The 24,190-nt window shown below is 37.8% G+C and overlaps 1 protein-coding gene across 6 annotated transcripts; it reads right to left on the bottom strand.

Annotated features, from left to right (window-relative positions):
• Positions 1 to 18,287: 18,287 nt before the first annotated feature.
• Positions 18,288 to 22,772, bottom strand: LOC133318184 (receptor-like protein EIX2). Of its 6 annotated transcripts, none has more exons than XR_009752436.1 (3): positions 19,320 to 22,772; positions 19,074 to 19,127; positions 18,288 to 18,677 (listed from the first exon to the last, which is right to left on the bottom strand). XR_009752436.1 is itself a non-coding variant. In XM_061520166.1 (3 exons), the coding sequence occupies exons 1-3, from the start codon at positions 22,656 to 22,658 to the stop codon at positions 19,323 to 19,325; spliced, it is 3,054 nt and encodes a 1,017-aa protein (XP_061376150.1). In that variant the 5' UTR covers positions 22,659 to 22,772; the 3' UTR covers positions 18,288 to 19,322. The 6 variants fall into 6 exon arrangements, 3 of the variants coding, with proteins under 3 accessions (XP_061376150.1, XP_061376148.1, XP_061376149.1); XR_009752438.1 differs by having other exon boundaries at positions 18,288 to 18,667; XM_061520166.1 differs by having other exon boundaries at positions 18,288 to 20,004; positions 20,209 to 21,063; positions 21,142 to 22,772.
• Positions 22,773 to 24,190: the final 1,418 nt, after the last annotated feature.

Genomic DNA, 24,190 nt, shown 5'->3' with positions numbered 1-24,190 from the left:
TTTCTCCCGTAATATTTGCAGCACGATTCTCAGATGCTCCTCATGCTCCTCCTTGCTCTTTGAGTATATCAATATGTCATCGATAAACACGACAACAAATTGATCCAGATAAGGTTTGAATATTTGATTCATATACCCCATGAACACTGCTGGGGCATTTGTCAGTCCGAAAGGAATGACCAGGTACTCGTAGTGCCCATATCTTGATCTGAATGCTGTCTTCGGAACGTCTTCCGGCTTGATCCGGATCTGATGATATCCTGATCGGAGATCGATCTTTGAAAATACTCTTGCACCTCTCAGCTGATCAATTAAGTCCTCAATACGAGGCAGTGGGTACTTGTTCTTCACAGTAACCTTGTTGAGCTGTCGGTAATCCGTGCATAGTCTCATTGACCCGTCCTTCTTCTTCACAAATAATATTGGCGCTCCCCATGGAGACACACTGGGTCTGATAAAATTTTTCTTTATTAAGTCTTCCAATTGCTTCTTTAATTCCACAAGTTCAAGTGGTGACATACGGTAGGGCGCAATTGAAATTGGCCCAGTTCCCGGTACTAGCTCAATTGAAAATTGTACCTCTCGTTCTGGAGGGAAATTGGTGATATCATCGGGAAAAACATCCTCAAACTCCTTAACCACTAGAATGTTGGACAGTGGTATCTCTTCTTCTCCTACAAGAGTTCCCATCATCATCATGGAGCATTCTCCTGTTTCAGGCGCTGAGTTTTCTTCCGCTCCTTCTTTGCCGATAATCAAACTGCGATTGCTGCAGTCAATCACCACTCGCTGCTTGGCGAGCCAGTCCATCCCTAGAATCACATTGATCTTCTCTAGTGGGAGGACTATGAAGTCCTGTTTGTACTTCTTTCCTTCATAGATAAATGCGACGTCTCTACATAGTAGGTACGCCTTAGCAACTTTTCCCGTCGCGGTCATGATCCGCATAGGTACTTGCAGTCTATCAGTAAATAAATCGTACGCTTTCGCCACATAATCGGCGACAAAAGAATTCGTAGCACCAGAATCAAATAGTACATCTAAATTTTCATGGCAAATATAGATCGTACCTTTGACCAGTTCAGCTGCCTGGTCTGCCGTGTGTTGATCGAGGGTGTAAACTCTGCCCATCCTTGGTGCTTCTTCTGTTGCTTGTTGGTTTCCCCATAGTGGACAGTTCTTGACATAGTGTCCTTCTTTTCCACACTTGTAGCAGTTTGGGGTTCCACTTAGACAGTTACCGTAATGGGGCTTCTTGCATTTTGGACAGTTCGGAGGTTTGTTGTTGTGGCTGTTGTTTCCCCGGTAGTTTCCGGGTCTCTTGAACTTGTTGTCATCTCGCCTGGGCTGCCAGGGCTTTCCTCCGTTGTTTCCTCGCCATGGTCCAGTCTTTCCTTTATAACCATTCCCGCTAGCTTCCACGGGTTTCTTCTGTTGGCCAATAGCTTCCACTCTTCTGCATCGATTGATTAGGGTTGCAAAGTCACATGGGTCGTTGCCGGCTACTAGCTCAGCAATTCTGGGATTCAGACCCCTTTGAAACTTCGCCATCAGAAAGTCTGGTAAAGGCATTGCTCCTCTGTACGTTGCCAATCTTAGTAACTCATTAAACTTAGCATGATACTGGTCCACCGTCATCGTTCCTTGAACCAGTTTGTCAAATTCTCCTTGTTTACTATCCCGGATTGACATCGGAAAGTATTTCTCCAAGAACATTTCCTCGAACACGGCCCAAGTTATAACCGCATTCTGCATTTCCAACGGTTGGGACGCATTCGCCCACCAGTGGTGAGCATCTCCTTCCAGCATGTACGTCGAGAATAGCACCTTCTGATCGTCGGTGCATTGGATAACTCGAAAAATCTTGTCCATTGCTTGCAGCCATTGTACAGCTGCCATTGAGTCAGGACTTCCTTGAAAGGAGGGTGGTTTGTGCTTTCTAAACGTCAACAGTAGTCCTTGGTTATCTTGACCTGCCGCACCGTTTCCTGGAGGAGGTCGGGGTCCTTCACCATGACCCCCGGCTCCTGTTCCCGAGCCGCTTGCTCCGTTATTGTTTGCATTAGCATTTGGGTTCCTTCTGATCTCATTCATTATATTCTGAAACATATCTCCCGTGTTGGTTTGTAATTGGGTGATGGTGTCCCGCAACGTGTTAATTTGTCCTTGTATATCTTGCGTAGGGGTTCTTCGTGGAGGCATCTTGCTGTACATAGATACAGCAAATGGTTAGTGTTCCATCCTAATCCGAAATTTTGCTCTGATACCATAAATGTAACACCCCAAATGTAAATACATATAGGGTGCACCTTCATCATGCATTCAACGCGCGGAAGTCTAAATTTAAACTTTACGAATGCAAATATCAGAGTGCGGAATGGAAACACATAACCATACTTATTCCATATAAAATTAAAAGCGTTAAAACGTCAATACAAAATAAATAACACTAAACATTATTTAATGTAATCCCAAAAAGATTAACTAATCATAAATAAAAACATAATTTATGCCGCATCATAAGCCCAGTCATAATGTGGTTGTGGTTCCTCTAGCCATTGTGTACTTAGTGCTTCATCGAAATCATAATGTGGAAAAGCTTCTATTAATAATTTCATAGCCTCAGTCCATAGGCCTCTATCTGTTAGATCCTTTAGTTTCTCTTCCCAGGTAGGTGGAGTTTCTTCTTCTTTACGTACCAGTCTCTTACCCTTTCTTTCCCACATAACTTTCTTATTACTTTCTTTCATCTTTTCCTGAAATGGGTGGTCAAGGGGGGTGAGATTTTGGGGAAAATCTCAGTAAGGTTCACAGCTGGAGCATTCTCCAACTATGACGCTTACTCCTGCAACAGTTTATAATAACAATACAAAATGGAACATTTAACATCATCATATAAAAATATCATGCCATCATCATCATCATCATATTCCTGCCGGCTTTTACGGACTTACGGAGATACCCAGAGTCCTCGTCAGGTTGCAACTGGAGTATCAGTGCACAGGCCAACATTTAATAGCATGGTTTTAAGTTTCAAAAATATCATAATCACATAATGTAAAGCACTATAAACATATTGCAGTCAGACCATAACTTATCATAGTTTCATAATGGGCATACATAGAGAGATTACTTCAACAACTGTAAACACTTACAGTGCTTGTCGTTCTTTACTTGTATACTTTCAACTTTTGATCTCTTTACTTGCCTGTTTGCTCCCTTGACTCCCTAACATCATCATATCATCTTTTAGTAACTTATATAACATTCAACATTTGTGTTTTATCCATGTATAGGTCTCGGCTTTGCAGGTTTAATTACCTAGAGGAGTTGTTTTGCTTACTTACCCACTTGTGTAGGTTTTAGGACATTATTAGGTCATCATAACACTTAATAGAATTATTAAAGATTTCATTCTAGGCATGTATAGGTTCGGCCACCATAGATAAACATCTAGGAATATAATTTTTAAAACATGCTTTCAATTATATTATTAACTTAACATGGTTAGATCCTTTCAACATTAATCAAATAAAACCTCTTTTAGCTACATACCATTCGGCCTTATTGCCCTAAAATACCTAAGGGATTACTTCTAAAACATGCTTCTAACATTATTGATAATTTATCATATTTAAATCCTAGAGCATCATTCAAAACATCATCTTATATATTCGGCCAACTAAGGTTATGATCATGCAAAATTGATTTAGAACCTAGGCTACTAAACATGCTAATCTAACATCATCATTTCATCATCTTTCATATCATTTAAACATCTCTTCATGCTTATAATTATCATACATGGTTCGGCCTTCTAGGGATCATATACTTAGGATATCACTTTCATGCTTTTACATGTCATTCCTAACCAAGAAGGTTCATAGGCTTACCTTTGATGATGATCAACGACTTAAGGAAACACTTCTTGACCTTTGACTACTTTGAATCTTCTTGAATGAACTTCCTTCCTCCTTGAACATACAAGGCCGCAAGCTTAAAGAGAGGAGAAGAGGGATTTTCTTGCTTAGAGATGAAGGGTTCTTTGGTGGAATTATTAGGAAGAAGGACTAAGATCCAGGCTTGTATTTGATCTTGGAACAATTAGGTATTTCTCACTAACACACTCACCATTTCGAAGCATTCATGGACTTCACAAAATGAACTAAACTCTTTGTTCTTTCCTTTGGTAGTGCCGCGGCTATAGAGGGAAAAAGGAGAGACTAAAGCTTGTTCAAATAGGCAACCTAGAAGCCTTGCCATTACTTGATTGCTGGTAGGTTTCGATCACATTAAATGAGAGTAAGGTGGTGATTTGTTGTCATAGGTTAGATTGCTTAATTTAGGGACAAGAACATGATGTCAATTTCCTTGATTAAGGAAATTTAGTGATTGCTTGATTTAAGGAATTGATGATGTGTGACTAATCGTCATTAAAAGTTGCTCCCTTGATTTAAGGGATTGATGAGGTGTGACTAATCGTCATAAAGGTTGCTTCCTTGATTTAAGAAACAGAATTATTTGATTGATTGACATATTGTCATCAATTTGCTTGATTTAGGGAAAGTGATTGACTACTAATCATCATAATCCTAACTTCCTTGTTTAAAGGAATTTGACTGGCTTGACTTAAGGAAATTCGATTTGCATTTAATGGCTTGAAAATCAAATAAAATCAAATTCATTTCCTACACCTAGGCCGCGGATTTTAAATGCTTGGAAGGAAAAGATTTCCTTTAATTTTGGACCATGATTTATTCCTTAAGATTATGGACCTTTAACCTATTAACCTGACCTAATTTGTGCCTATTTTTCCATGATTTTATGACACTTTAAATTGACTTCTTAGAGCTTGTTTTCTCTAGTAAAACCGTGGGCTTCTTGCTTGTAGGGAAAGAATTCTAATTTAATTCCTAGTCATATAGTACTTCTTTAGGTTTATTATGTCATGGCCTTACTTTGGGCTTTAACTTGGTAGCTCGAGATATCTCAATTTTACTAAACTAGGTCGTTGCTGACACATATGCACAAAACAGGTTTCTGGTCATTTTCACAGGTGGTAATCGATTACCAAGTACTGGTAATCGATTACTGCACATGGTAATTGATTACCACCAGCAAGGTAATCGATTACCACACATGGTAACCGATTACCAATCAAAAGTAATCGATTACCACGCGGGCAGAACAGCATTATGCAGATTTTTTCTGCATAATCCGAAGCCAAATTGCCACCCCATGACCCAAGGTCCGGTCTTTTACTAAACTAGGTCGTTGCTGACACATATGCAAAACAGAAGTTCAATACCACATTTTATTACCACCAGACTTAGATTAACAACCTTAAGCTTGAATGATTAAAGTTAACTCATTTTATAACATAAACCAGCCATTTTCATGAAAATTCAAAGGAAAGTTCAAGGTATACCAATGGAGGTTCAAACTCAGCCACAAGGAAGGCTCTTGGAGCTCTCCAACAAGGTTCAAAGATTCTTACTTGAACACAAAACGAAAATGCCAACAAAGTTTGGCCCTTTCTTCACAAAGGAAGCTCCTTGGAGCTCAAAATGCCATTACAATGGCTCAACAACCCCAACCTCCAAAGTCAGCACCAAAAGCACCCCAAAACAACCCACCAACTCAGAAACCAAGCCTCTCACACAACCCCAACACAACCACAAGGTGTTTACAAGGAAGAATCAAGAGAAAAGATGATCATTTGGTGGTTTCTCATGAAGAAATGAAGACAAGCCAAAGAAGCACCAAGTCAGCAATGGAATAGTGTAAACTGATCAGCCCCCAAAGGTGTTCACGTAGGAATGAGGTTCTAGGGTTTTGTGCCCACTTAATGAGTGTATTTATAGCCAAAACCCACTTAAACTCACAGTATTAATTTTAATTGCTACGCTTAGCATTTTAATCCCAAACTTTGGATTCTGAAACTACATAATTTTCTAAGATTTATCATATTTTTCTTATGATTCTCTGAGCAACTTTCTGGTACGCGCTTTTCAAAGCCAGTACTGGTTTCTAGCACCAGTTCTCATTATTTGGAGTTGAAACTCGTTTTACAAGTCCTACATGTTATTCTAGTAATTATCATGCACTTACTTTAATTTTTCGGGATACTTTTTCGGTACGCATTTATACTGACTAGCAGAATCGGTATCTGCACTTTTCTTCCGAAAAACGACTTTCAACATTCTTAATCACTTATTATGATTATTAAGGTTCATAAATAATTATTAGCTTCAATTATGGAATCATTTCCTATTTTTGCATAATTAATTAATTAAATATCTTAATTAACGGTGCGGGTTCTTACAGATGGATAGACGGATTAGAGGTATTTTCAATGTAAGGAATATTCTACAACCACCAAGGGTGGAAGTGAGAAGGAAAATTGATGGGTTGCTCTACTATATTGAGTATAGGTTTATGTTAGCCGTAGCAGATAATGGATTTGAACGGTGACAGGAATTGTGAGCTATTGCTGTACAACAACAAGGTGAGATTGTATGATTAGTGAATGAGCTAAGGTACAACTTAATGTGAAATCATGTGATTAGTGTATGAACTAAGATGCATAGAGTGTGGAACTATGTAGTTAGCGAAAGAACTAATATGTAAAAATGAAAATGATGAGATTAGCTAATGATCTGAGGTAATTGTCAGTGTAAGGACTGACGTGTAAGTGTCAGTGCAAGGACTGCCGTGTAAGTATCAGTGCAAGGACTGACGTGTAAATTCAGTGCAAGAACTGATGTATAATTATCAGTGTAAGGGCTGATGAACAATTATTAGTGCAAGGACAGTTGGGTTTAGAAAACCCTTGTGTGATGGGAATTATAAGTGGAAATACGATACATTATACTAAGAGATGTGAGAGGTATACAAAACCTTGAGAAAAATTATGAATTCATGGAATAAAGATTACGTTGTGAACCATGTCTGGTGACGAGTCAAAATAAAAGAGTAAACAATCCGTGAGAAGAATAATTAAGGAAGAAATAATGGAGTATACAAATATATGATATGGTTATTGTACTATTACTACTATGATTATGGGGGCAACCCCATGTGGATATACAAAATACTTTTGCCGTTATATACGGGTATGATACGGACACCAAAGGGACTGGGTCCATGTGTGATCTGGTGTGTACTGGGTACGCGTTGGCTGTTATATACATATATGTTATAAATATAAATTTCTCTGTTCACTGGGTGCATGTTATACGACTCAATAGTGTGGATATCTCTGTGCGGCTTATGTGCCCGTAGTGTATGGCTATCTCCGTGCGGATTATGTTCTCGGAGAGTATGGTTATCATATCTGAGTAATATGAGACGAGGAAGTAGCCCGCATTGATGGGACTGCTAGTATAGTTGGGGTATTTTATATAAATGCACAAATAAGAAACATTTGGGGATGCTCCTAGCACAGGGGCAGCTGGTGGTAGGTTACCTATTGCTGCATGGATCATAAGGGTAGATTCTCTGATCGGTGTGTCATTTACATCTGGGGCCCTTAGGACAGCAAGAGCTCAAGGGGTTTAACCTGGGGATGTTCTTACCCACTGTATTGGGAGGATTGTGTCATGTAAAGAACGCAAGATGTGATATCGGGTAACTTTAAGTGAACAGTAATGTATCAAATGGAATATAATATATGAGACGTCATGAGAAGGTATTTGAGGTATGAGTCCTGAGCACTAGGGGATGTGCGTAGGTTCGAGTGTGGTGACATGAATTTTGAGTTCCAAGGAAAGTGTGAAGTTTATTGGGAATTCTTGCCCTATGGTAAAGAATAGCAACTTGTTAATATTGATGAATTAAGTAAATGTATATTAGAAAGGACTAATGAAGAAGAAATGTGCAGTTAAGATGGTCGTCTAATGGCCTTTCATGAGAAGTTAGTTGTGATGGAATTAGGTGAAAATATTTAATAAGGAGCGGTAACTTAAATTATGATGATTAAATAAAGGTTGATAACTCGATGGAGTGACTTGGAGCACGGTATGTGATACATGCTAAGTGAGAGGGATATATCCTTTGGAGATACACGATATTGATAAAATTTTAGAAATTTGTTTACGGATGAAAGTAGTTCCAGGTGATAGAAAGAATAGGTTTGGAAATTGCCAATGTGATGAGACTTTTAAAGGAGGATTATGACGTAGTGTTTTTGGGCTAGAGGCCAACCTAGGACTCCATTGGTGGACATGTAGATTGCCTAATATTTTGGATTTGGGAGCATTTTGATTTATTGCCTTTTATATATATTAGACTTAGTGCATGAACATTTAGCATAACATTATTTGATGTATACCATGCATAAGGTTTGTTCATGTAGTATTTTGGGGCTAAGTCTAATTGTTATGTATTATTGGCATTTTGACATTAAATTGTAATAGTTATATTTGTTAGTTTATGTAAATGTAATTGGGGATATTAAGGACCATGTGTAATTAAATGTTGATGTATGTGATGGAAGGGAAACGAGCCTATTTTAAGGAATGATGTTGTTTCATTATGGAATGCATGAAAATTGAATAATGTGTATAAAATGGATAATAACTTGTAAATCAAGTAAGTGGTTAATGATAACTTGAGGCTTAAGTAATGAATTCAATTGATGTATATTGTGGGTTGTAAGAGCACCAAATACGTTGAACCTTTGTGTTCCACCCTGTGGTCAATTAGATACCATTTGAAGGTTTAGAACGCACTTGTATAAGTGAGATTAGTTAGTGAAACAAAGGAGACACCGTCCAAATTTCAAAGGAAATAGCCAAAATTTTACCTAAATTTGGAAGACCATATTTCCATCCACAGTTGTCCAATTGAGGCATGTCATTCCTTATTTTAAATCTTAGGATGTAATCTATACTGTCCTAAAATTTGGTATTATTTCGAGTTGTAGAACGCGCTGTGTATCGAAACAAGTGGAGACTACCCAAAATTGGCGTTTTGACACTACTTTCGGGTCCAATGTTTAGAAAATGCTATCTCCTTCACTTCTTACTCAAATTAGGCTTATGATATATCAAATTTAAGATCTAGGTGTCTACTATACTATATAAAACTTTGAGAGCAATCTGAATTGTTGATCGTTTGGAATCATAGAAACCGTTAGGGATGTTGAGTGCCCTATTTTGTGTCTGTTGACAGTTTTGAGGGATCAATTTATAACGAGCGTAACCGGAGTTATAGAACTCCAATTGAGGCATGTGATATCTTATTGGAAAGCTAGAAGAGTTTAGTTTAACATATCAAAAGTTGGTTATTTTTGATAGAGTGGACCGTCTGTAGTTTAAATAAAACCACAAGTACCTCAGGTTGAAAAAAATGTCAAGTTGTGTGTTTTTGCATTGTTGGTTTATGGGAACCACTTAGCTTCTTTAGGTAGGTTTTATATGATACTTAAGCATTAGAAATGTTACTTCCGTATTTGTATTTCAGTTATGATCACATTTAATAAAATGTTTAATACAAACGTTTCATAAATGCATGAGTTTTGTAAATGATATTAAAAAAAGTTTTCCCGTATTTTTAAGTGAACTGTTGTGATTGTAACTGCGCTTAATATCATAATGGATGATAACATAACTGGATGCATTCAGGGTGTTACAATGATCATTATGCATTGATACCTTGAATGTTGCATTACACCTAGACAACTAGTACGACAAATTTTGTGTGATAAGGGGCACTTAATTTATTTTTGTAACTCTGAGCCAAAAAGCCATCCTTGTATTAATGCATTGCACCCTTACTTTGAGCCTTAGTCTTTTCTTTTATTTATTATTAACCCTGAATCTTGCAGCCATTGAACCCCATCCTTACCTTGAGTGCAAACTTGGATATTTGGCTAGCTTTCATTTGGCTAACATAGGAAAGTAAGAAAGACAAGAAAAGACATGCTTGACAAAAAGGGGGTGTAAATAAAAAGGGAGGGAGTAAGTGGTACGAAGAAGAAAAGAAAAAGAGTAAACAAGAAAATAAAAAAAATAAAAGAAAAGAAAGTAAGGAAGAGGAAAACAAAAATATGATGAAGTAGTAAAAAAAGAGGAATGCGTATGAAACTAAATTTGAGAAAAGCAAAACTAAAAAAGAAAAAGAAAAAAGAAAATATAAGTAGAGGAAAGTAAGAATAGTAAAAGGAAATATCTCCCTACCTTTCATAACATTTTAAGTGAATTATATGAGCCATAATAAGAGATACCCATACACTTTAAGTTAGCCAAAATTAGCCAAGCATCCTGAAAAACCATGAACCAAACCTAGCCCCTTTACAAGCTTGAAAGACTCTTTGATGAAAGTGGCATATTAGACACGAAATGTCTAGGAAACAATATGTTGGGCTTCCTCCTTCAATGCTAAGCCCAAGTCCATTTGAGGGGTTTCTTAAAAATCCTAATCCTAATTTCCACCTCCTCTATATATACTCATTTGTTGTGGGTGGAGGCTAGGTCAGATTGAGAGAACAAATTTGAGAGAAAAATTATTTGATTGTTTGAGCAAAGCTTTATGCTTTGCATTTGAGAGATCTCTAGAGAGAGTTTGAGCGAAACATCTCTAGGGTAGTTTGATTATCACCATTGTTGGAGAGGTTGAGTTAACCACCACATTGGTGTATTTGATTCTTTGTAACAATTATTTTCATAGTGTATTTTTGATCTGGACTAGGTATCGTGGGTTTTTACTTCTTCATTGAAGAAAGTTTTCCCACGTTAAATCTGGTTGTGTTCTTCTTCTCTCTCTCCTGTTTTCGTTTTGATTTTCCACTGCACTGCCTGACCTGGTGAAGTTCAGGCCGAGGTATTGCCGAGATCCGAGATCAGGACCTTGTTGATTGACTTCTGCACAAAGGCTGCTTAGCCGAGCTTAAGGGAACCGAGTTTTTCCCAACAGTGGTATCAGAGCCCGAGTTTGACGGGTTCTAAGGGAGACGAGATGGAGACCAGTGGCATAACTCATGATGGAGATATGTTCAAGTTGACCGCAGACAACTTCACTTATTGGAGACCGATGATGGAAGATCATCTCTACTGCAAAGATTTACATGAGCCCATTATCCTTGATGAGAGACTGGCAGGCAAAACTGATAAGGAGTGGGAGATCCTGAGTCAGAAGGCGATAGCCACGATCAGAAAATATATTGATAAAAGCCTCTTTGAGCACGTGTACAAATTCACGAACGCGTATGAGTTGTGGACGAAGCTGGAGTCCACGATTCAGAAGAAAACTCCCAGGAATAAAGCATACCTGGTTCGCCGACTTGTGATGAATACAAGGACCGCATGAGCATGATTGAACACCTGAACACCTACAAAGGTATTGTGAATTAGCTGTCAAAGGCTGATATGAAAATTGATGAAGAATTGCAGGTATTGCTGCTGTTTAGCTCGCTGCCAGAAAGCTGGGATACTCTGGTGGTGACCCTGAATAACTCGACTCCAGATGGAAAATTGAAGATGAATGTCGTGACAGACAGCCTTCTGGGCGAAGAATCTAGGAGAAGAGAACGAGGTACTCCGAGCACGTCTGAGGCCAACGTTGCTGAAAACAAAGGGAAATCTGACTCCCGGGGTAGAAGCAAAAGCAGGGGTAGAGGTCGTGACAGACGAGAAAAGTCCAGAGGTCGGTCAAAGCCGAAATACGAGTTAAAGTGCTTTTACTGTGAAAAGACAGGCCACAAGAAGCCAGACTGCTGGACCCTGCAGAATGATGAGAAGAACGGCTCTGTGAAGCCGGATCAGATTGTTCCCAAGAAGAGGGAAGACAAGAGCACCACTGCGATGGCTGCCAACCCTGATGTCGATATATTCCTCCTAAGTAAGGATAATTATTTGAATGTTGCATATGATGACTGCACCTGAATTGTTGACTCTGGTGCCTCCTTCCACGTTACTCCACACAAAGGTTTTTTCTCCTCTTATCGAGGTGGTGATTTTGGAGTCGTGAAGATGGGAAATCAAGTGACCAGTAAGATTGTTGGTGTTGGTGATGTAACTCTGACCACGGATGTCGGGTGCCGACTTGTGTTGAAGGATGTGAGGCATGTTCCTGACATGCGTTTGAACCTAATCTCGGTAGGCAAACTTGATGATGTCGGGTTAGTGAACTACTTCGGTAGTGTTAGATGGTAGCTGGCCAAGGGAAACTTGGTCGTGGCCCGAGGTAAGAAGGAAGGCTCCTTGTACGTGATGCAAGGAAAGATCAATAGCGGAGAAGCCAACTCTGTTCGAGATGAACCTAGCTTGGAGCTATGGCACAAGCGCCTCGGCCATATGAGCGAGAAAGGGCTCCAGATCCTGAACAAGAAAGGATTATTGACCGGGTTGAAAGGTAAAGCGTTGGAGAGTTGCACGCACTGCCTAGCTGGAAAGCAGCACCGAGTTTCTTTTATGAGACCGGATCAACCAAGACGACGCAGGTATATTCTTGACCTCGTCCATACTGATGTCTGCTCCATGTCGGAAAGATCCCTTGTAGGAGCTAAATACTTTGTTTCATTTATTGATGACCATTCCCGCAAAGTGTGGGTATATTTGTTGAAGTCTAAAGACCAGGTACTCCAATCCTTTAAAGAATTCCATGCAATGGTTGAAAGGGAGACTGGAAAGAAATTGAAGGTGGTTCGATCTGATAATGGTGGTTAGTATTGCGGCCCATTTGATGCATACTGCAGAGCGGCCGGGATTCGACTAGAGAAGACGCCCCCCAAGACACCTCAGCTGAATGGACTGGCTGAGCGAATGAACAGAACTATTGAAGAGAAGGTCTGAAGCATGTTATCCAATGCTGGATTGCCGAAATCATTCTGGGGAGAAGCCGTCAAAACAGCTGTTGACTTGATCAACTTCTCACCATCACGGCCACTTGAAGGAGAAATTCCAGAAGAAGTCTGGACAGGTCGGAAAGCGGCCTATAATCAATTGAAGGTGTTTGGATGCCGAGCTTTTGTGCATATCCCTAAAGATGAAATGGACAAACTTGATGCAAAGACTAAAGAATGCATTTATCTTGGTTCACCGAGATGTGAGTTCGGGTTCCGACTTTGGGATCCAATCAATAAGAAGATAGTGAGAAGCCGAGATGTGATCTTTCATGAGCATGAGAACATACATGACATCTCGAAGCCCAAAGTCCGAGTTACTGTCAGACGTGAAGAACCCGTTCCTCCTGTCCGAGCTGAAGCAGGGGGAGAAAATCAAGAAAATGAAGAAAATGATAATCAGCAACAAGCTGAAGATGACCAAGACACTAAGGTCCGAGTTGATGATGAGATCCGAGATGAGAATGATGAAACGGGTCCTCAAGCTGAAGAACAGCTGAGATATCCAACTCGAGAAAGAAGACCCTCTACGAGATACCTATCTGATGAATACACCGTTGTTGCTGAAGACGGTGAGCCTCAGAGTTATGATGAGGCTGTGACGAGCTCAGAGAAAGAAGAATGTTAAAAGGCAATGCAAGACGAGATGAAGTCTCTGCACGAGAATTAGACTTATGAGCTGACCGAGTTGCCTGAAGGAAGACGAGTTCTGAAAAACAAAGGGGTTTACAAGATTAAGAATGAAGAGAACGGGAAAAAGCCGAGATACAAAGCCCGGATTGTAGTGAAAGGCTGCAATCAGAAAAAAGGAGTAGACTTTGAGGAGATTTTTTCTCCTGTGGTGAAAATGACCTCGGTCCGAACCGTGTTAGCCATGGCGGCTTCGATGGACCTCGAGGTAGAACAAATGGACGTGAAGACGACATTTCTTCACGGTGATTTAGAAGAAGAGATATATATGGAGCAAGCAGAAGGGTTCCAAGCTCCAGACCAAGAAAACTTGGTATGTCGGTTGAAGAAGAGTCTCTATGGCTTGAAGCAAGCACCTCGGCAGTGGTACAAGAAGTTTGAATCATTCATGACTGATCATAAGTTTGAGAAGACTGAAGCCGACCACTGCGTATTTGTGAAGAGGTATGAGGCAGGAGACTTTCTGATTTTGTTGTTATATGTTGACGACATGCTTATTGTAAGGAAAGACAAATCGAGGATAGCCGCCCTGAAAATGGCGTTGAGCTCGTCCTTCGCAATGAAGGACCCCGGCCTTGCAAAGCAGATTCTCGGAATAAATATTATCCGAGATAGACAGAAGAAGCTACTGTGGCTGAGTCAAGAGAAGTACGTTGAGAAGATTCTGAAGAGATTCAGCATGGACAAAGATGAGATGATGAAGGTCCCTTACCAATCCGTCGTCGAAAGCTTGATGTATGCAATGGTTTGCACTAGACCCGACTTGGCGTATGCTGTTGGAATGGTAAGCCGGTATTTGTCAAACCCCGGCAAAGAGCATTGGGAAGCAGTGAAGTGGATCTTCAAGTACCTCTGAGGTACGACCGACTTATGTCTCCGATTTGGAGAAGGCAAAGCCGAGTTGCAAGGCTACTCGGATTCTGATTTAGGGGGAGACGCCGACTCGAGGAAGTCGACTACATGATATTTGATGAGATTTGCCGGAGGAGCTGTCTCCTGGAAATCAAGACTTCAGAAATGTGTTGCACTATTGACAATTGAGGCTGAGTACATTACCGCTACTGAGGCAAGCAGAGAGATGCTGTGGATGAAGAAGTTCCTCATAGAACTCAGCTATGATCAAGACAAGTATGAGCTGGGTTGTGACAATCAAAGAGGAATCCATCTTGCGAAGAATTCGACCTATCACTCCCGCACTAAGCATATTGATGTGAGGTATCACTGGATTCGGGATGTGGTGGAAGGTGGAGAGCTCAAACTCGTCAAAGTGCACACTGACCAAAATTGGTCCTACATGATGACGAAGCCGGTTCTAGCAAGAAAATTTGAAGACTGCTGTGAAGGAGCCGGGTTGATGCTGAGGCCGACGCATTGAAGTCGGAGGGGGAGATTTGTTGGGCTTCCTCCTTCAATGCTAAGCCCAAACCCATTTGAGGGGTTTCCTAAAAACCCTAACCCTAATTTCCACCTCTCTATATATACTTATTAGTTGTGGGTGGACGTTAGGTCAGATTGAGAGAACAAATTTGAGAAAAAAATTATTTGATTGTTTAAGCAAAGCTTTATGCTTTGTATTTGAGAGATCTCTAGAGAGAGTTTGAGTGAAACATCTCTAGGGTAGTTTGATTATCACCATTGTTGGAGAGGTTGAGTTAACCACCACATTGGTGTATTTGATTCTTTGTAACCATTATTTTCATAGTGGATTTTTGATCTGAGCTAGGTCCCGTGGGTTTTTACTTCTTCATTGAAGAAGGTTTTCTCACGTTAAATTTGGTTGTGTTCTTCTTCTCTCTCTCCTGTTTTCGTTTTGATTTTCCGCTGCGCTGCCTGATCTGGTGAAATTCAGGCCGAGGTATTGCCGAGATCCGAGATCAGGATCTTGTTGATTGACTTCCGCACAAAGGCTGCTTAGCCGAGCTTGAGGGAACCGAGTTTTCCCAACAACAATGTAGGTTAGAGGCATTAATGCATCAATGATGATGAATGATTCTTCATATTAAAAAGAGAGTGATAAGTCAACTTGACTAGAAAGGTAATCGGTGGGAACATAATTGAATTGGTCTATGTTGTTAATTATAATCGATTGAGTGTGCATTGAATTTGGATATATTGCTTCTTTAACTGCTGGATTAGATTGAACTGGATAACTGATTTGATGAAGGAATTAATGACAATTTCTCTGAATGCTACTAGTAATTATGATTTGAGGTAGAGTAGGTGAATACAATATTTTGAGAACCAAATCTCAATTGGTTAGTTGACTGATGAACTGAAAAGTTAAAAAAGGGAAAACAACTAACAATTGCTTGATAATTCCGTGTTTGCTTGAGGAGAAGCAAATGCGAAGTTTTGGTATTTTGTTAGTGGTGAATTTTACTCACCTTAACAACAATATTTCTATGTTACTTGGGCTGAAAATAGTTTAATAGTTCAGATTAATGGGCCAAGAACATGATAATTAAAATCTTGATTTAAATATGTGTTTTTATGATTTTTTTAAATCAAAATTATTTTATCAAAATTCTAAATATTTTTACGTTTTTATAATTTTTTATGATTTTTTTTATATTAAAATTTTACTTTTTATGATTTTTTATCCTCTTCTAATTTTAAAGGTAAAATCTCAATTTTAACTATTATGACCAAAAGAGTAAGAATACGGTCAATTAAGGTAAAAGGTAAAAAAAAAAGGCAATTTGATGATTTTACGTACCTTTGTTACCAGTCTACTACAGATAGAAGGCCACGTGACGGCTACTGAAGTGAAAGGGATGTGGACTGCTAGATAAAGAAAGAGGAAATAAAAGGGCAGCAGTGATCTATCTATGGCTTGGATTTAGTTTGAGTGTTTAGCTAGAAACATAAACTTTTAAGTCTTAGTAAATTTTCTTAAGTTTTTTGAGTTCAATTAGTTTTTAGAAGTTTTTTTCTATTATGAATTTTCGAGTTTTTTTGGAGAGGTTATACTTACGACTTATTTTCCGGTCCTCAGTAAATTTTATGATGCCCGCTTTAGTTCCTCGCAAATAAAAAGGTTATTCGTGTTCCTAAAAAATTCAAAGTGGATCCATTTTAGTCTTTTTTGAGGGTGGGTCTTTTTTGAATTTGTGAAGGATCACGATTTCAACTAAATGGGTCTATTTTAAATTTCTTAAGGATCACAAATAACTTTTTTATTTGCTAAAGATTAAAACAGATATAGTGAAATTCGACGAGGAAAAAAAAAAAAAAAAAGAAAGATATTTACTCTTTATTTTAAGCTTTGTAAGCACGCGAGTAAGGAACCATTCTTGGAAGATAACCCATGAAGATCTCAGCATTTCGATTCTGAATCTGAAGATTTTAACTTTCTCTTGTTAATCATTTTCTTTTCGAGCACATTAAATTTCGAAGAACCGGTCTTTTCAATGCATGGTAATTTCAGTTTCAGATTTTTCTTTTCCATTTGTTGATATCATGAATTTCTAAATTTCTAGCTGGGATTCTAAATGATTGGAAAGTACTTTTTTTTAGAACACTATTATGCATGATTCTTGCATTTTGATTAGCAATTTTGTTTCAAGAAGCATGAGAGTGGTTCTTGCATTACTTTCTTCGTAAATTGTGGATTAAAAAATTAGGTGTATGAAATCTTGTTAATCTAGAACTTCAAGGTTAGGGATAATCTGAAGTAGAAACTGGTCATTAGTCTATTAAAGATCTGATTTAAATACTTTGAGAAAGGATTTGATTAGGTTCAAAGTCTGGAATTGGGAAATTCCAGATAAGGTGCTTTGGTAGTTCATTTTTTGCAAGAAAAGTGCTGTAGCAGTGTGTATGTGCAGGGATGAGAATTGAAAAGGGGAATTCGTGATTTGAGAATTCCAGAGGACATGATCATTGTTTGTTGAATTCATATTACAGTTACCTTACTGAGTTTAATCTGATTGAAATTTAGTTAATTGAATTTCATATTAAAATGGGCGTTTACAACTTTTTTTATTTACAACTCTTACAATCTCAATTATATTCCCCTGGGAGTACAGTGGAGAAGATAGTTAAGGTTGTAAGAGTTGTAAAAAAAAAAGTTGTAAACATAACACTCTCCTTACAAAATTGATTTACTTTCAAACCAAGAAACTAAGATAGGAATAGAAGAGAAACGATCATAATCAATTTTTGATTCCTATACTACTGAAGTGTTTGTTAGCATTAGTCACATTAGCAAATTTAAATTCCTGTTTTACAAAATTAATTCCTAACAGTTCGCAACAACAATCACAATTGATTTTCTCACTTCATCCTTTGGAATATTGTTCAACACATTTTTAATCAATCAAGCATTACTATAAGAGACCTAATTAAACATGCCAACGCCCTGCACCGAATTGTGCTTTATCGGCTAACTGAGTTACATTGACAATCTTATATGTATTTTATATGCTTGAGCTCCTCAACTGACCAACTACAAATATAACTAACCAATTGTATTATTTATCAATCGTATCAACCCTTCTCTTTTCTTCAGCTTTGTTATTTTCTCCTTGGCCAGCCTCTGTTATGCTATGGTTATATTTACAATCGCATTATTGTTTCAATTTTGTCTTCGTCAAGGAAGACAAAATTATTTTATTCTCGAATGTCAGATAATTCAATTCATTCATAAAAAAGGTGTACCGACCTGAATTATAATGTTTGATGCAAATGTCAAAGCTATGCTTTAAGATTTTGGCAAATGGCAGAACATATTGTAACTCAAGGGACGTCGACATACTAGCAGAGCCTAATTCATTCTTGCTTTATGTAAAATATAAAATAAAATAACATAACATTACAAATAGATTATGGGTTTATCATCTATCATTTAACATGACCATAAAAAATTTTCTACACACACAACATTTTGTGGGGCCCGCAGCAAAAAAAAAAAAAAAACTTCGGCGCGCAAAACGAATCTCTATAACATAACACAATCACTTTTCCTACAACATAACTCTTATAAAACCCATAGATTATATATAAAAACACTATCATATCAAAACGTTTATTGAAACACTTAATGATCTGCAACATCTTATATTGTACACTTCAATGCTGCATGTTTTATACTTCCAGCAACCCGTTACGCTTTCATCCTAGAGTGTAGCTGATCTGCAATAAACTGCACATTTTAGGGTACAGTTCAGATTCAGAGTACAGATATTAATGGTGATAGAGAAAAAAGTTGAAAGAAATTTTTTAGCGATAAACTAAATCAAACGGAAAATGTAGTTAGTCATTGGAGAACTAAAAAGTATATAACTATAGGCACATTTTAAGAGGCCTAGAGAAGCAGCTAAAAAGAAAAAAAGACAATTCTAACTTAAATACACAAACTCTAATTTTTTTTACAAACAGAAAATAATCATTTCTTGGAGAAGTAATTGCCATTACTAGAGGCGTGAATTCTCAAATAGTACCATCAAACATAGCTTAAATTTCTTAACATGATGCAGAAATTGGTAAAAGCCAATATGTGTGTGACAGAGAGAGAGAGATGCAAGTAAGTGATATATACCACTTAAAGCACTGGCAGTAGTTTTACCCCCCAAAAAAAAAGCAGCAGCAATACCTGTAGAAATTAGGATTGGCTATAACGAAGAATTAAATAAAAAATTTCTAGCAATTAGATTCAAGTAATATGAGCATTTTTTTAAGACAAATTCTGCCTTTTGCATAGAAGTAGAAATTATTAATTTATGTAACTACAACAGAGAAAAAAATATTAAGACCTGAAAAGAAAGAAGTTATTAAAATTATGTACCTGCTAGCCCGTGAGCCACCTGCGGCATCTTGTCATATTTACTGCAATCATTACATATACATAGTCGGTCAATCTGTTCAAGAACCTTATGTAAGCAATTCTCCAAGGTCGCCAGAGTAGTATTGGCCCTAATAAGCCCCAAAAACCTGTGAAGAATCCTAACCCCATGCTCATGTATAATGCTTCATAGAAAGCTGAATTGTCATTTTCACCATGAACAGCGGATCCTTGAGGCTTTCCCTTTGTCTCATCTTCCGGACAGGTTTTGTTAAGTTGTTCACCACAAAGATTCAGATTTCCTTCAAAACTAGAGGCATCAAAAGTCTGCAATTGTCTTCCAAAAGGGATTCTTCCAGAGAGAGAGTTGTTTGATAAATCTAACACACCAAGATCATCAATTTTGGAAAGAGTGGATGGAATTTTTCCAGAAAAATGATTTCTTGATAAGTCAAGAAATTCCAAAAAACTTAAATTCCCAATCTCTGGAGGGATTTCTCCACTCAAATTGTTTCTTGATAAATTCAAAGAAACTAAGCCAAGCAAATATCCAACCTCTTTTGGTATTTCACCATTTAAATTATTACTTGAGAAATCAATGCTCTTAAGACTCATCTGTGGATCTTTGAACCCATGCTCCACACCTTTCCAAGTCAACGTAATGTTAAGCTTATAATCACCCAACTTGGAAGTGCTATAAATTTCAAGGTAAGCACTAGTGTGCCATAATATATGACTTTGAGTTTCACTTGAGTTGATGCTCTTCTCAGACATTGCAGTAAAATTGTTTATGCATGTGGGAATTCCTTCTGATAAGTTATTCCTTGAAAGATCCAACAGTTGAATATGCCTTAAATAACAGAGATGAATAGGAAGATTTCCAGATAAGCCATTACCTCGAATACTCAAGATGATCAATTGCTGCATATTTTCCCCTATCCATGATGGTATTGGACCGGACAACAAATTTTCACCCACATCCAACATAATTAAATTACTGCAATTCTTCAAAGTGGAAGGTAGTTCACCCATTAAACTGTTGTTTCGTAAAACCAAAACTTCCAAATTTACAAGTGTGCCCATAGACGGTGGAATCCTCCCTGACAACTTGTTATTGCTTAAATCAAGAAATAATAATGAGTTTACATATTTCCAACAATCTGGCAGCTGTCCCTTTATTTGATTGTTTGATAAATCTAAAGTGGCCAAGTTTGCAGTTGCACTTTTGTCACACAGGAATGAAAATAAATCTGAAAAATTATTATGGGAAAGTGTAAGTTCTGAAGCTTGTAGCAGAAAAGATGGAACTGCACCCCCAAATTGGTTTGAATTCAGAGATATAGACGGTTTGATAGGAAGCTTGAATGGTAAATTGGGAATTGCACCTGTCAGACTATTATGAGACATATTCATCCATTTAATGGATTGAGAGTTGTCCCAAAACCATTCTGGTACAATGTCATTAATCCCAGCATCAGAAATATCCAAATAGAATAAGAAGCTCTGAGTTTGGAGCCATCTCGGAAAACTCGGACCCAACTTGCAAGATGCAAGATACAAGTATCTTAATTTGAAAGGAGGAACCCAGCTTGACCCAAATTTTAGAGACAGTGAGCTGTATGATAAGTCCAACTCCGTTAATTTGGAAAAATTAGAGAGATGAGATTCAGTGACGTCACCCTCCAAAGAATTCCCCCTCAGAGACAAATCCTCCAACTCTGATAGTAACCCAATGCTTTTAGGGATCATGCCAGTAATTCGGTTATAAGATATATCCAATGTCTGTAAGATGCAACATGAAGAATTCTGCATGAAGCTAGAAAGATCCCCACTCAAGGTGTTATTTGAGAGGTATAATGTCTGTAAGCTGCACATATTCCCAAAGGAGGTTGGAATCTCTCCTTGCAGTTTGTTAGAAGATAGATCAAGATATTCAAGAGAGTTCATTACTTTCCCAAATTCTTCTGGAATGGGACCTTCTAACAAGTTCCCAAAGAGGTAAAGGCTACGAAGATTGGTGGTGAAGTTAAAAAGCCAATGGAATATAGCAGATGAAGTCAGCAAGTTATAAGAAAGATCAAGGGAGACAAGAGAAGATGAAAAGTTCATACTAAAGGCAGGTGGTACAAGAAAACTTCTATCCAAAAGACTACAGTTTTGTAGATAAAGCTTTTGAAGTTTGGAGCTGAAGTTGAAATTATCTTGAAGCATTGATAATGTCAGATTATTAAAGGAGAGGTCAAGGGTCACGAGAGAAGGGAAGTTTGGATAGAGAAGAGATGACAAAACAAAATTATTATTAGAAAGATAAAGCTCCTCGAGATTAAGGCTATTGTTTGACAGCAATTGAAATGTTGATGATGTCAGCATATTGTAAGAGAGATCAAGGATGGTGAGAGAAGTGGAAAAGTTGGAATGAAAACGAAACAGAGATGGAATATCATAATCTAAAAGACTACATTCAACTAACCTCAACTCTCTTAAGTTTGGAATAAGCTTACTGATCCTTTGCAGCCAGCGATGAGAAGAGCCAAGATTAGGAAATGACCTCAGCTCAAGATTTGTTAAGGAATGGAGATTAGAGAACCACTCTGCATCCTTAGTTTGGACATCAAAATCTCCACCGAGCCTAAGAGTATTCAAGATAGGAAGATTCCCAATTTGAAAAGGGATTGCTCCAGAAAATGAATTTCCTCCAAGATCAAGATACTGAAGTTCTGAGAGATTTCCAATTTGATAAGGGATAGCTCCATAAAGTGAATTTCCTCCAAGATCAAGATAACGTAGTTGTCTGAGATTCCCAATCTGCAAAGGTATTACTCCAGAAAGATAATAATTTCCTCCAAGATCAAGATGTTGCAGTTGTGAGAGATTTCCAAGCTGATAAGGAATCCTCTCGTAAAAGTTAGAATAAGAGAGATTGAGATACCTTAACTTGGTGAAGGAGCCCATGAGTTCTGGGATGTAACTGTGCAAAAAATCACTATAGCTGAGGTCCAAATATTCCAAATAGTGCAAGTCAATCAATGGAGTGATATTGATTGCACCTCTCAAATATTGCAAATTGTGACCACGAAGATCAAGCGTAAGTACATGACCTGTTTCATTGTTGCATTCAATACCTCTCCATTTGCAACAATCTCCCCCCTTCCATGTAGACAGCTTGCCATAGAGATCATCGAGGCCTTGCACGAAGTTGAGGAGTGCTTGTCTTTCCCTCTCAATGCACTTTACTTGTTCACTAATTTTACTAGGCAGGTTGAATCCGAGAGTAGAACTTGAGGTACGCAATAAAAGCAGCACCAGCAATGCATAAAACATTTTAAGAAAGTAATTGCGCATGATGATTTTTCTGATTTGTATATTCACTGCAATAACAGCTCTTAGATGCCAAGATTCAAAACTCGACAATAGGATATATATAGAAGGGATTCACACTTGTCAGGTCTTACTTTTTCAACCAATTTTTCATGGCAAGAATTAAAACTCCACTAGCAGGATGTATATATAAGCGAATCAAGTACAAACGCGTGGGACACACCAAGAGAAAATCCGCGTAGTGACATACAGCAGAATTTTTCTCGTTCACACTTGTCACTTGTATGAAGTTGAGGAGTGCTTGTCTTTGTCTCTCAATGGCAATGCACTTTTCTCTTTTTTTTCAGTCAACCTAATACTAATTATGTCTTTGAGAGTGCTTTTCCACGAGTTTTCACTTTTTTTAATTGACTATTGGAGTTATCCAGAATATGGAGCAAGTCAAGATGAGGAAATTTAAATATCTTCCAAAAATAATATGTGGGATCGAATCGAGACACTTTCTAACGCTGAACCAGTAATTTATTGGCTAAACAGAAAGAAGAACTAAACAAGGATTGTGAAAAAATGCTATTTCTCTTTTCTTAATTTTATTTAACCAAAAACAACCCAACTTAAATAGGCAAAAATAAAATAACAAAAAAAAGTAAATAATTATAATCATGTGCAATCAAAGTAGATAACGCACAATCAACGCATACTCAAACATAATCTAAAATAACTAGCAATTATTAAAAATCTCTAAATAAAAAAATAAATTATGAAAAAGCCAATCCATGCGAGTCACACGAGTAAATTATGAAAAAACCAATCCATGCGAGTCACACGAGTGCATCACTTTTCTTTCTATTTACTTCTTCCCTTTTAATGGGCAAGTTGAATCCGAGAGTAGAAATAGAGATATGCAACTAAAGCAGTAGCAGCAATGCATAAAACATTTTAAGAAAGTAAATGCTCATTATCTATATTAACTGCAATAACAGGGCTGTGTATGGGTCAGGTCGGGTCAGGTTTTTGTCTGACTCGACCCAACTTGGTTTTTATAGGTCAGGTATTTTGACTCGACCCGCTTTAATTTGATCCAAGTCAGGTCTGACTTGGATTGGATTTTGTTGAACTAGTTCAGAACCAGTTCGGATCTGACCTGACTTGGTTTCTGAAGTGGGTCTTGGTTTCTGAACTGGGTCAAATCTGACCTGACCCGTTTTTCACTTGGTTTTCTCACAAAATTTTGTCGCAATTTTTACGTTGCAAAAGACAAAAATTTCGTCACAAAATTATTTTTTCGTCGAAATTTTTACAAAAAAAAATTTTCTATTGAAATTTAGTTTCCGTCAACAGTTTTGACGAAAATGATTTCTTCCATCAAATGTTTTAAACGAAAAAAGAATTTTGTCAAAAAATTTAACGGAATGTTTTTCGTTCAAAATTTCGATGGGAATGTGTTCTGACAAAAATTATTTCGAGGGAAATGTTTCATTTGAAACTTTCGACGAAATTTAGATTCTCTAAAGAATTTTGACACAATATTTTTTTCGTCAAAATGTTTTTTTTGT

The sequence above is a fragment of the Gastrolobium bilobum genome, unplaced genomic scaffold (assembly GCF_033153095.1).
Source record: "Gastrolobium bilobum isolate Gb01-03AN ecotype WA unplaced genomic scaffold, APGP_CSIRO_Gbil_v1 utg75165, whole genome shotgun sequence".
NCBI lineage: Eukaryota > Viridiplantae > Streptophyta > Magnoliopsida > Fabales > Fabaceae > Gastrolobium > Gastrolobium bilobum.
Note: the sequence above shows the minus strand (reverse complement) of the source record. Positions and strands in the feature narration are given on the sequence as shown.

Excerpts from the sequence above, each read along its gene's own strand:
- LOC133318184 (XM_061520164.1), bottom strand. The coding sequence starts at position 22,658 with ATGCGCAATTACTTTCTTAAAATGTTTTATGCATTGCTGGTGCTGCTT.